The sequence below is a fragment of the Loxodonta africana genome, chromosome 7 (assembly GCF_030014295.1).
Source record: "Loxodonta africana isolate mLoxAfr1 chromosome 7, mLoxAfr1.hap2, whole genome shotgun sequence".
Classification (NCBI taxonomy): Eukaryota; Metazoa; Chordata; class Mammalia; order Proboscidea; family Elephantidae; genus Loxodonta; species Loxodonta africana.
The window spans coordinates 87,022,736-87,035,541 of record NC_087348.1 but is presented as its reverse complement, the minus strand read 5'-3'; the positions used below and the strand labels follow the sequence as shown (position 1 = coordinate 87,035,541).

General features: G+C 43.1%; 1 protein-coding gene across 1 annotated transcript in view; it reads right to left on the bottom strand.

Moving 5' to 3' along the window:
• The window catches only part of RNF121 (ring finger protein 121), a 74,857-nt gene that overhangs the window by 2,193 nt on the left and 59,858 nt on the right, over positions 1-12,806 (bottom strand). Inside the window, exons 6-7 of the mRNA XM_003420106.4 lie at positions 10,243-10,363; positions 567-700 (exon numbers count right to left, since the gene is read on the bottom strand). Coding sequence (XP_003420154.4) covers positions 567-700; positions 10,243-10,363 — 255 coding nt within the window. The remainder of the gene's footprint in view (positions 1-566; positions 701-10,242; positions 10,364-12,806) is intronic.

Here is a 12,806-nt window from a genome sequence, read left to right as displayed (position 1 = left end):
CTGGGTAAATACATGATAAATATTAGAAGTGTTATGCTGGGGGGTTTGCTTCCAAAAATCCAGTCAGAGGCTCCTACTCGCCCATAACGGATCCAATCTTGGGTCAGCTAGTACAGCCTCACACCCCTTTCTGGCAGGCTGAAGTTTCCACTCCTGGGTGTCAGCTTCTCCAGCAAGGACCCAGACCCAGTTGCCATCAAGCTGATTTCAACTCATGGCAACCCCCATGTGTGTCAGAGTAGAACTGTACTCCACAGGATTTTCAATGGCTGATTTTTTTGGAAGTAGATTCTAGGCCTTTCTTCCGAGGTGCCTCTGGGTGGACTCAAACCTCCAACCTTTCAGTTCGCAGCTGAGCATGTTAACAGTTGGCACCACCCAGAGACCCCTTCTCCTGCAGGACATATTACAAATTTGTCCAGCAGGACAAATTTCTGCCCTCCTGTGGTTCTTCTATGCTCAAAGGTCTGGATAACATGCCCAGGGTCATAACCACCCTTTTCCCTCCCTGACTGGAGTACGTATGTGGCAGGAGAGATGTGGCCCAGGAACTCAAGGCAGGATACACATGATTGCAGGACAGCCTATACGTGTTCTCGATGATGCCCTCTTCACTGACATCCACAAAGATCTGCTGCCCACACACGGCACACACGCTGTCTGAAAGGTGTTTGGTAGGCATGCCCGACTTGCTGTAGAACTGGAGAAGAAGAGGAAGAAAAGTTGTGAGCATCAGCCAAAGTGGAAGGCAGAGGACTTAGGTCTTCTGGAGGGGAGGCAAAGTGGCAGGGTGAGGCCTTAGAACTAGAGAACATCTTTTATAAGCCAACCCCACCTCATCTCTGCTGGGTGGTGGGGAGAAAAAGAGAGACCAGAGATGTGTGAGGAAGTTGGATCTAACACAACCTGAAGACTGTGCTGATTAGCACTCGGGACAAGGGGACTGCGGAGAGGGAGGAGGAGGTCTTGGGGCTAGTGCGCAGGAGCTACGGAGCTCAGGAGTGGCTCATGTCAGGTAAGCCATTCTGCAGCCAGACTATGACTCCATCAGATGTGGACAATAATATTCTTCAAGATTTAAAACAGTGAGTCATCCAGTGTGATGTTGGTTTGGTAAAAAGGACATTCTCAGACACTCGTCACAGCAGCAAAAAAGGTTCAATTCTTTTGTACAGCATTGGGCATGATGTCTCAAATTGTCACACCCTTTGACCCATTAATTTCAATTCAAGGAATTTAAAGAAATAAGAGGAAATGTCAAAAAAGCTTCATGTATACTGATACTCATTTAAGCATTATTTATAATTAAAAGAACAAGCAAGGAAATGGAAATAACCACAAGTGACCAACAACAGGAAAATGTGTAAATAAATCATGGTACAGCTCAAGGGTCTAATAGACAATCATTCCATTGATGCTCAAGATTGTAACATTAAGTGTCAAAACCAGGGTACAAAATTAGATACACACTATGCCTGGTGCCATATGTAAAGACAAGCCCCAACCTATGCAAAGAAAAAAGATCAGAAGGAAATGTATCAGCACTCACACTGGTGATGTTTTTGGAAGTGGATCACAGGTGATTTTTGTCATTTGCCTACTTTACTGACATTTTCCTTAATGAATATATATTACTTTTGTAATGGAATTTTAAAAAGCCTTCTGCATTTATTATGATTTTATCTGTACCTATGAAGTAGATTAACTGTACTTAGCTTCATATTTTCTTGATCTGATTTTACTGTTTTTTCCTTTTTGTTTCCCAAGCAACTGTCTTCTGGAAAAGTCAAAGTCTATGTTAGTTCAGCATGTCCCAAGGCTGGGTGAAGGACAGCAGTGAAGGAGGGAGGGCACACAGGTGCTGGGACACAGAGTAGGGGAGAAGGACACTATGATCCCCCAGAGCAGAAACAGCTGCACCTGCCAGAAACTCCCAGCAACATCTGAGCTTCCCTTACTCCAAGCTGCCCTTTAAGGGAATGGCCTTTCTCAGCCATCAGAACTGCCACCTGATCCTAAAAGTCCTCAAGGGTAGAAGACAGAGATGCCACGCTGCCTCAAGACCCCAGGAACACAGGGCTCTCAGCCTTCACGCCCACCTCACACTCTTCCAGTACTCTCTGACTCAGGGTGAACTCATTCACTATCACAGACAAACAGAGCAGCCCTATCACTGGGGAAACCAAAGCCTGGCAAGGGAAAGAAAGAAGTTGGGAACCAGAACCCAGAACTTCTGACTCCTACCCAAGATCTCCTCATCACCCTTCTGGTAAAGGCAGTCAACATTTGCTGAATGCTGCAGAATGACCAGCTACCTACCTCACTGAGGGCCAGTTATCCAAAAGGCTCTGATTTGTTTATCAGAAATGCAAAGACAATGGAAATGGCTAAGCCAGAATCAGAGGGCAGGGCCAACAGCTGTGGGAGTCTACTGATCGTGCAACTCTCAAACACTGGAATCTTAGAATGTCAGCATTGAAGAACACCTCTGAGATCCACCTGCTCAGAGCTCAGAAGATTTAGGTCCCTGTCCCTGGCACTGACCAAATACGACAGGCACTCAGCAAATGCCTACTTGCATACTTAATGAAAAAATGAAGCACGGAGTCAGAAGGTTAAACAATGCCTTTTCTGAAATGTGATCTGACTTAGAATTTCTAGGCACATGAAATGAACAGAGAGAAGAAAGACCAAGGGTTCTAGGTCCAGATTCAGCACTGAATCTCTATACAATCATGTAAGACAGGAACACAACCTCTTACCCTGACCCATAGCAATGGCAGTAAAAGAAGGAGGAATTCCCCAATTCGGGTTATGGGTTAGAGCTCTGAGGAAGAGCTTCACCTCAATTCATACCAGAGTTCTACCCCCAGGACCCTGGAACAAAGGGTACAGGATCAAAGGGGACTTGGATGAGGCAATGAGAGTAGGAGGAAAGTCCAGGAAAATGTCTGTTAGGCCTCTGGCTTCAAGGGTTCTCCCCATGAGGCAGATGTGGCAACAGGTAGGCAGGGTCAAATCCTACAAGCTGTTTCAGTGAAGTCATCAGCAAAGGCTGCTAAATCAGGAAGGCCCCAGCAACCCTACAGTTACAGAAACCACACAGGAGAAGCACACAGGAGGCACTGACGTTGGGCTGGGTAAAGTACAGAGAGGCACATTTCAGTTTAACCTCAAGAGCTCGATCCTTCAGGAAAGGGCATCTCAGGGGTCCATATGGTATGTTGGGATTAAACAGGCCTAACTTCAGCCCTCTGTCACATAGTATCTTGGTGACTTTGAACAAATCACCCCTATTCTTGCTTCAGAGTTCTATCAGTATATGTTGGGCACCTACTAAATGCCAGCCACTGGACTAGGTACTTGGGATATAATGCTGGAAAAACACAGACCTGACCTCTGTCCTCTTGGAACTTACAGTTTAGCTAGGAAGACTGACATTAAAAAAAAAAATTTTTTTTTACATAAAATAAGAAACTAATTATAACCATTAAAAGTGCTAAGAAGGAACAGTGTACAATGAAAGGGGTTTCTAACTAACCACAAGTCATCTGAGAAGACTTATTTAAGGGAGTGACATTTGAGATTGAGACTTAAAGGATGGGATGGAGTTAGTCAGATGAAGAAGGGGAGAGTGGAGAGAAGAGACCCTGAGGCAGGAAGGAGCTTGATATACTTGAGTAACTGAAGGATGCCTAATGTGGCTACAGAGTTGTGAGAAAAAGGAAAGCACTAAAACCTTGGCTACATTAAGGACATGGGGCGCTAACCGGGAAGTCATTCAAAGGCTTTAAGTAGGGAGTAACATGATCATATTCAAATTTTTTAAAGATCACTCTTTCTTGTGACGGATGGATTGGCAATGAGGCCAATATGGATTCAGAGAGACCAGCCAGGAGACCATTTTCATTCTTAAAAAGCAACAGCTGATGGAGGCCTTTGCTAAGGTGATGGCTTAGGCTATTTGGTGGCAGTGAAAACTGAGCAAAGTAGAAAGATTGGTGATGCCAAACGGACAGATGAATTATAATGGTCTGGAGCTCAGAAAAGAGCCGTTAAAAAATAAAGGGGAAATGCCCAGGCAAAGAGTAGAGAAGATGGCTTAGGTCTGAGCTAAGGAGAAAGATAACATTTAAGGGAAAGAAGAGTTAGAAAGGAAACTGAGGAAGATCAGAGAGACACAAAACCAGGATAAGGTAATGTCACAAAAGTCAAGTGGGGAAAAAGCCTTTTAAGAAGGAGGAAGTGGTTAATTGAGTCAGCTGTGCTGATGGCTGCCGAGAAGTCCACCAAAATTAGTGATATGGAGTCATTGGTGGCCAGAATAAAAGTCATTTCAGAAGAAGGATGTTATGGGTTCAATTTGTCCCTGCAAAGGATTTTTTGACATTCTAACCCCTGGTACCCGTGAACGTGACCTTATTTGGAAATACCAAAAAGCCAAACCCACTGCCATCAAGTCAATTCTGACTCGCAGAGACCCTACAGGACTGGACAGAACTGCCCCATGGGGTTTCCAAAGCTGTAATCTTTATGGAAGCAGACTGCCACATTTTTTTCCTGTGGAGCAGCTGGTGGGTTCGAACTGCTGAACTTTTGGTTTACAGCCAAGCTCTTTAACCACTGCACCGCCAGGGCTCCTTATTTGGAAATGAGGTCTTTGCAAATGTAATCAAGTTCATGAGGTCCTTAGGGTGGGCCCTAATCCAGTATGATCAGTGTCCTTACAAAAGGAGGAAAAGAGACATAGACACAGAAACACACAGGGAGACTGTCATGTGATAAGGTTGGAGTGATGTGTCTATAAGTCAAGGAACACCAAGGACTGCTGGCAACACCAGAAGAGAAAGGCATAGAACAGATCCTCCCTTAGAGCCTTCAGAGAGCATGGCCCTGCCAACAGCTTGCTTCTAGACTTCTAGCCACCAGTGGTGATTTATGTTAATTAGTTATGGCAGCCACAGGAAACTAACACAAAGGGTATATGAGCAGAATCAAAATCAACTCGATGGTACCTAACAATATGTCTTGTGCTGTGGTTTGGGCATGAAGATACAAAGACAAATCCTACAGGGCCCTTGTGTTCCAGGTAATTTACGGATATAAAACATGTACTGCTGTGAAGTCAATTCCGACTCACAGTGACAGAGTAGAAATGCACCACAGGGTTTCCAAGGCTGTGATCTTTATGGAAGCAGACTGCCACATCCTTCTCCCGCAGAGCAACTGGCAGGTTCAAACCACTGACCTTTCCGTTAGCACCCAAGTGCTTTAACCACTCCACCCCCAGGGCTCCCTATAAGTCACCTAGTACTCAATGAATGGTAGCTATCATCATCACCATCATCATCAAATGAGTGATTGATATGGGCCAGGCTATTCTACTTGGTGCTTTACATTAACTCATCTGATCCTCACAATGATTCTTTAAGTCTGGTATTACAACTAAGGAAACAAGATCAGAGAGGTAAAGTAACTTGCTCAAGGGCATATGGTGAATTAAAAGTGGATTTGAATTTGCAACCAAGGTTGTCTGACTTCAAACCCCTAGCTCTTTCCATTACTTCAAGCCAGATGAACGGGTAGCTAGTCCTGTCCCAGTGTTTTCTGGTGCCTCTGAGGATCCATGAGGTAAATTTGGGGCAAAGAAACTTACTCAGAAGTTACAGGGAAGTGTGAGGTAGGACATATGGCCCAATGCATCATGCACAATGTATTACTAACCCACCTGCCAATGACTATCTCAGAGAAGGAAGCCCCAGAAAGTAATGCTTATTTCACAATATCTGCCCCCACTGCCCAGGGCCACCCATGACTGTTCTGGGTGTGAATGGAAACTATACTGACTGGCTGTCACAAGCTTATGACCTCACAGTGACCAGCTGGAAAAAACAGATGCCACCCAGGGTCCCCTTGACTCAAGAAGAGTTGTTTTAGTTCAGATTACAAATTCTTCTATGTGAAGAGAAACAAAGAGCTATTCTACACTAAAGAGAATTGTAGAGTACTGTAAAGTTGTGAGAAGGAAGTGAGAATGTTTATAATTATAAAACCTCATGATTTCATTTCTAGGAACCCTGAAATTAATTAATCACAGGGATCTCTACAGGTCCAACCATTCTCAGAAATAGTTGTGCTGGGGACCAAGAGATAAATCAGACCTAGTTCCTGACCTTAGGGGAAACAGCTCTCTGGGATAACCGGCTATGATCACAGAATACACAAAAGACCGAAAAATGAAAGGTCCCTGGGTGGCTAGCACTGCTACTGGCAGTGGGTGATCACGGTGCTAGTAAAGGCTGCACCTGGTCATACTTGGTACATGGTAAATGTTCAATAAATAACTATTGATTAAGCAAGTAAATGAGTTGGCCAATGAATACATGTAAGGCTGGAATTTTCTGGCTTCCCTGAATTGCCCTCCCCGAAGCACTGATCAGATTCTGACTTCAAGGCCAAGGATAGTCCTGAAATTCAGATTGTCATGGCTCAGGGACCCAAGTGATGTTGAGTACAGCAAGGCCCACCTGACCAAAGACTTGGCAGAAATAAGAGAATACAGGAATTCTCAGAGTTGGAAAGAACCAAAAAGGAAGCGGCAATCTATCCCTTCATCTAATGCTGGAGTCCCCTTTTCCACATTCCAGCCCAGTCTGATCTGTTGGCACCTTAAACCCTAGCAGAGGGTCTGTTACTGAGTAAGTCTCAGCAATATTTGTTGTGCGAAGCAATAAATGAATTAACTCCTGGTGATTCACTCACTACTACCACAAGTTATCCTATGGTCCCCGACACCGCAAAGTGGGCCTGAGAAATGACTGTCTACAGTTAGGGTCAGCAACGTCACATCCCTTTGGATAGGTAAGTGGTCTCTGAAAGGGGCAGTCATTCTCAATGTCAATTACCTAGGGAAGAGGTAGATCCTCACATAAGATATCAGGATTCAGAAGGCTGACCTGAGGTATCGGGAGAAGGGTGGAGGTACATGGAAAAAGGGATGTAATCCTTTTTTTGGGTCAGCAACACAGCTCCGAGCTACATAGTTGGAGGACAGTAGTTATCTAGATGTGGATTCTAGGTGGTGGATCCTAAGATGGCACCTACTACACAGGCTGAAAGTCAGATGAGGTGGGGTCTGGAATCATTGGAAAGCAGGCAGTCTTGGTAAGTCAGATTAACCTTATTCAGGTACTCAAAGTCTATTTTCTGCTATCATCCTCAACCCTACATTAAAGCCCTATGTGACTGTTTGGTACTTACCTTCCTGCGCTAAGAGGTAGAGGGCAATGCCTGGGTTTATCCCTGGGCCAAACTGATAATGCATGAGCAAGGAGAGAATGGAGTGGTAGGGGTTACTAGCGAGATCCCATAAATGGAGAGAGAATATAAGAGATCAGGAGCTGGGTCTGAGGCACTCCTCACCCCAACAAGAAATTCTTCCACCAGGTCTCTTGGTGAAGCTGGGATTGATCATTATTACGAAAGCAGCAATTCCTTATCACTTATAGTCACTGGAGCATCTAAAAGTTCTTCCCAGAAAGCATGGAAAGAGGCCCCAGCTCAAATTCCCTCTCTGGGAGGCCAATATAATGATTCAACCTTCTAGAGGAGAAGCTAGCTTGTGAATCAACTCTGAGCTTAGTTCCATCTGGAAAGAGGAGGGACTCCAAAGACCAGTTATTAGTGACCCACCTAAGAGAATTAAGGATACACTTAGACTGCAGTTGATAATAACGTTGAGATAGTATTGGCAACAATCTGCGAAAATCAGAAAACTGGTCTTGTAAAAATAGAAATGAGAAGAAAAACAAGTCCCTAGAGGGCAAAAGGCAGAATACTGGTAAGAGTTGCTTTGAAAAGCTGGCTATGCCATAGAAGCAGCCTTAGTGCATAGCTGTTGCCAAGAGTGAAGTTAATAATTAGACACTCTAAGGCATGGAAATCTCTTCTGAGGAATGAACTGGTCAAAAGAAGATCTGAGGTACAAACAGATAAGAGACAGTGAATGCAGTTAAAACATAAAACAATTGTTCAAAAAAGAATCTAATAGGCTGCCTAAAATATGATTCAATACACTTTTAAACTTGATTCTGTATAAGCAAAATAAACCTAGTTTCATGATTTTAAAAAGCAAAGTCCTTCATCTAAAATTGTACTTGTTTAAAGTTACCCACGGTGAAGGATGGGTATTCTGTTTAACTTGAATTGCCCTAACCACAAATGAGGTCATCTTAGTATTGATACACAAAATTGCATGGCACATAGACCCCACCGGCAAAAATGCCTCAAAATTTCCACCAGTTCCTAAGTTGCCTCATGTAAAGTCAGTGCCAGTCCTTTCCTGTTCCTTTCATCTGATTTCCGCCGCTATCTGCCACCTAAAAGCTAGGCCTGGTACCTCGACGCACCAAGAAAACTTGCTTTCCTGGTATCTTCCTAATATTTCTACCCAAACTGTCTAACCTTGATGTGCCAAGAACTTCTGAATGCCTTTCAGTCCTCCTTCAGCAGAGCCACACATAGTTCAGCACAGAACTAGGGAAAAGTCCATTAAATTTGGAAATATTCCTTCTGAGGGAGCAGTTATTTGGGTGGGGGTAACGGGATGATAATGAAATTGGGAGCAGTTCTGTGTTATTTAATTACAAAGACAGTATATTACTTTCAAAAACAGCAAAACCATGAAGATATACCTCCATTGTAATTAGGGATATTTCCTTGCACAATAAGCTTGAGCTTCTTACATTGGTTGTTACTTTACTGTACTTTAAGCTTGAGGAATCTCCCCATGGTCTCTACCTAGTCCTTCTGAAGCATTTCCTTTCAGTGAAAGGTATTACAGAATCCTAGTAGTTCTTTCCTATAACGGCCCTGAAGTTAAAAATTCTAGAGCACATTTGAGATCTGGATTTCCAAGTATTCAGGAAGGAGTCTCCATGAACACCACCCACAACTTGGAAGGATTTTATATGGCTTATCTCATCCCTCAGTGCCTTTCTCTTGTGTCATCCAAGCAGTTGCTCGAGTCAGAAATCTAGCTGTCAGCTTTGATACATATCTTTCCTTCAGTTTCCAGAACCAATCTATCACCAAATCCTGTCAAACTTATCTCCCAAATACTTCTTAAATATGTCTGCTTCTCTCCATTCCCACCATCTTTCCCCTAATCCAAACTATCTTCATCTTGCCTAAACTATCTTCATCTTGCCTAGACCACTGCAATTGTCTCTTAAATGGTCTAAATGGTCCACTCTTATCTGCAGACCCATCTCCAACTGCTTTCTACCCAGAAGTCAGGATCTTTCCAAAATGCAAATTTGACAATGTCATTCTCCACCTTAGAATACTTCCAAAGCTTCCCAGTATATTCAGTATAAAAAGGAAAATCCTTAATTTGCCCTATAAGGCTTTTCTTCTGGTCTAGTTCCTATTTCTTTAGACATTTCTACCATATTCTTGTCCCTACGACCAACCTACTCTTCTTAGTTCCTTGCAAATGCCCACCCTTTCTCCTACTACAGGACTGTTACGGATACTATTTTCTCTATCTTGTATATTCCTCATTTCTCACTTCAGCTAGTTAACTCCTACACACTGTTCAAGTCTCAACTCAATAGTCATATCTTCAGGGAAGCCATTTGAGCCCCTAGACTAGGTCAAATGCCACTCTATCTATCCATAGCATCATGAGTCTTTCCTTCATAGTACTTAGGAAAGTTGTAATTTTACATTTATTTGTGTGTTTATTACTTTAACATCCAACTCTCCCACTAGACAGTAAACCCCTTTTGGGCAAGAACCATGTGTATTTTTGTACACCTTTATAATTCCAGCTCCGAGCACAGTGCCCAGGCACATGTCGTTGTTGTGAGGTGTCACTGAGTCAGCTCCCACTCATGGCGACCTCATATATAACAGAATAAAACACTGCCTGGTCCAGCGCCATCCTCACAATCATTGGTAGCCTAGGCACATAGAAAGCATTAAATAAATACTTGGTGAATGGATGTTAACTATCTGCTTTTTCCTATAATGATCCTAAAATTAAAAGTTCCAATGTACATCTGAGATATGAATCTCCAAGTTTTCAGGAAGGAGTTTCCATGCATATTATCTACAACTTGAAGAATTTTATACAGCTTATCTCTTCTTAAGTGCCTTTCTCTTCTGTCATACAAGGACGCTATCCTGAATTTTTTTGGAGGTAGCATGAGACAGTATTAGAAGCCCAGGTGAACTCACCCCTATGGTAGACGCCATGTAGTCTGCACACATTTCTGCAAAGTCCCGCTCAAGAACTCCATAGTAGAGGCCATAGAAGAGGAGTGAAATGCCAAAGTCCATAGCATCTTCTGGTTTGATTCTGTAAGGGAGCAGCATGGTAAATAAGGTCTGCCCTGAGACACAACTGCTTTGGATCACACTCTGGGACACACAAGGCTGGGCCTAAGCTGGAAGGCTCAGGGGTAGAGAAGGGGTTGGCAAACTATAGCCAAATCTGACCTGCTGCCTGTTTTTATATGGCCTATGGGCACTGTTTGAACAAGGCAGCACTTTAAGCTGTGGAGACAAAGCTGGGTCATCTGCTTCTGCCCCTGTTCCCATTCAGTTCCCTGTGCCTGACTCCCTGCGGGTGGCTATGCCTCAAAGGTGCCCAGGGGTTGCACTTGTTGCCACCTGCATGCTAGAGACTCCGCTGTTGGCAACTGCTGGACACCAAGCTGTGGAATTTCAGTCTGGAAGTTGGCAACTCACTGAGGTGCCTCACCTCCATCCAGCTGCCCAAGTTAAAACGGCTGAGCAACCCAGGAGAGAAGGGCATGCCAGGATCTGGATATCCCTGGAGCACAGTGAAAATGATCACAGTGGCCACACACCCCCTTGTCAGGTCCCTCCTTCTGATAATGTCTCAGCTGATATCAACTGAGCATAAAGCATGCCCACCATCCAAGACAGTCTTCCCCAAGCAAACAGGGTGGGGCAAGGCAGGTGTCTTCTGTCTTGTGATATAAAGAAAAAACCAAACCAGTTGCCATCACATCAGTTCTGACTCATAGCAGCCCATCTGTTTCAGAGAGAACTGTGTTCCATAGGGTTTTCAATGGCTGTGATCTTACAGAAGTAGATTGCCAGGACTTTCTTGCAAAGGGCCTCTGGATGGATATGAACTGTCAGCCTATCCATTAGTGGCTGAGCACTTAACCTTCTGTACCATCCAAGGACTCCCTCTTGTTATATAAGTACCTACATAACATCCTAGATTTTTACCTTTTGGCCCACGAAGCCTAAAATATTGACTATTTAATTTAGCCCCTTATGGAAAAATTTACCAATCACAGGTTTAGAAAATAAGAAAGGTTAGTAAATATTTGCATAGCAGTTACCATAAAATTCTAAGTTACATCTATACATATTCTACATTACGTTATTAAAGTTAAATGTTGGTTCAAGTCTATTTACTAAGAAGGATACAGATCTTGCCTGTAATATTGAAAGGTTTCTTTTAATAATTCCAAGGACCAATAATTTGCAACCTTGAGTCTATGATTGCCACAGAAAACTATGTCTGTTAAAATATATGTGCAAAGAACATATCTGTTCACTTAAAGTTGTAAATTATATTTATGTTGTTGCTAGGTGCCGTTGAGTTGATTTTCGACTCATAGCGACCCTGTGTGACAGAGCAGAACTGCCCCATAGGGCTCCCTAGGCAGCAGATCACCAGGTCTTTCTCCCACAAAGCCACTGGGTAGGTTCCAACCGCCAGCCTTTCGGTTAGCAGCCAAACACTTAATTGTTTCGCCACCAGGGCTCCTATGTTAATCATAGAAAGGTGAATTTCTTATCAACCTTACAATATTTACCTACTGACAAGACATCATTGCTCTTATACCAATTAACCTAATCACTGGCATAAACATGATGAAGATTCTCAATTTTCTTTTCCTCTTTGTATAGTTTAGGCAAGTAAAAACAAACGGTAATTATAGAAAAAAAATCTTTAAAACATAATGCAGATCTTGATTTTTTTTACCCACACAGGTTAGGGAGATATCAGAAATATCTTGGTCTTCTTTGATGAGATGTGGTAAGGCTTTACACTGATTAATTACTCTAGACCTTTCTGGAAACTGCTTTATATTTCGGCCTGTACTACTCCTAGAAGAAAGAATTCCATGGGTGTCCTTTTAACTCTGTAAGGTAGGACTTACTTTTACTTGTCTTAAAATAAATTTTCAAAGAGACTCCTGCCTACAGTGTCCTGGGTTTGGGGAAGAGGCCAGTGATCATCCTATCCATGAACTTAAATTTGAATCTTAAATCCCTTTAGCTTCAGTGCACTGTTCCAGGCTGAGGATTCCTTACCATCCACAGCCACCGTGATCTCAGCCAGAAAACCATACTTGTACTCTCTTCTGTCTCACCACTTACTGTACCCTCCAGTCCCACAATCCAGGAGCTTCTGCCTCAACTGGCACTGTACAAATCTGGGACCAGAATAAATCTTTTGGAAAGCTCCATGATAATATGAAGCAACAGCCAAAATCCCACTCCTGGGAGTATACTCCTAGGAAGAAACACCGCAGTGTTATCTGTGACAGTACTAAACTGAAAACAATCTACATGCCCAACAATGAAGCAGGACTTAAACGTCCACAAGCTAACTTGCTCCAACTGTTTCCTTAGAAACCTGATAAAGGTACAATGCCAACTGTGTTACAAAGCAACAAAGCTTACGTGTTAAACATGATCTGTAGTTAGTATACTGCATCTAGACTGGGAGATCTGTAAATGATCTCTAAATA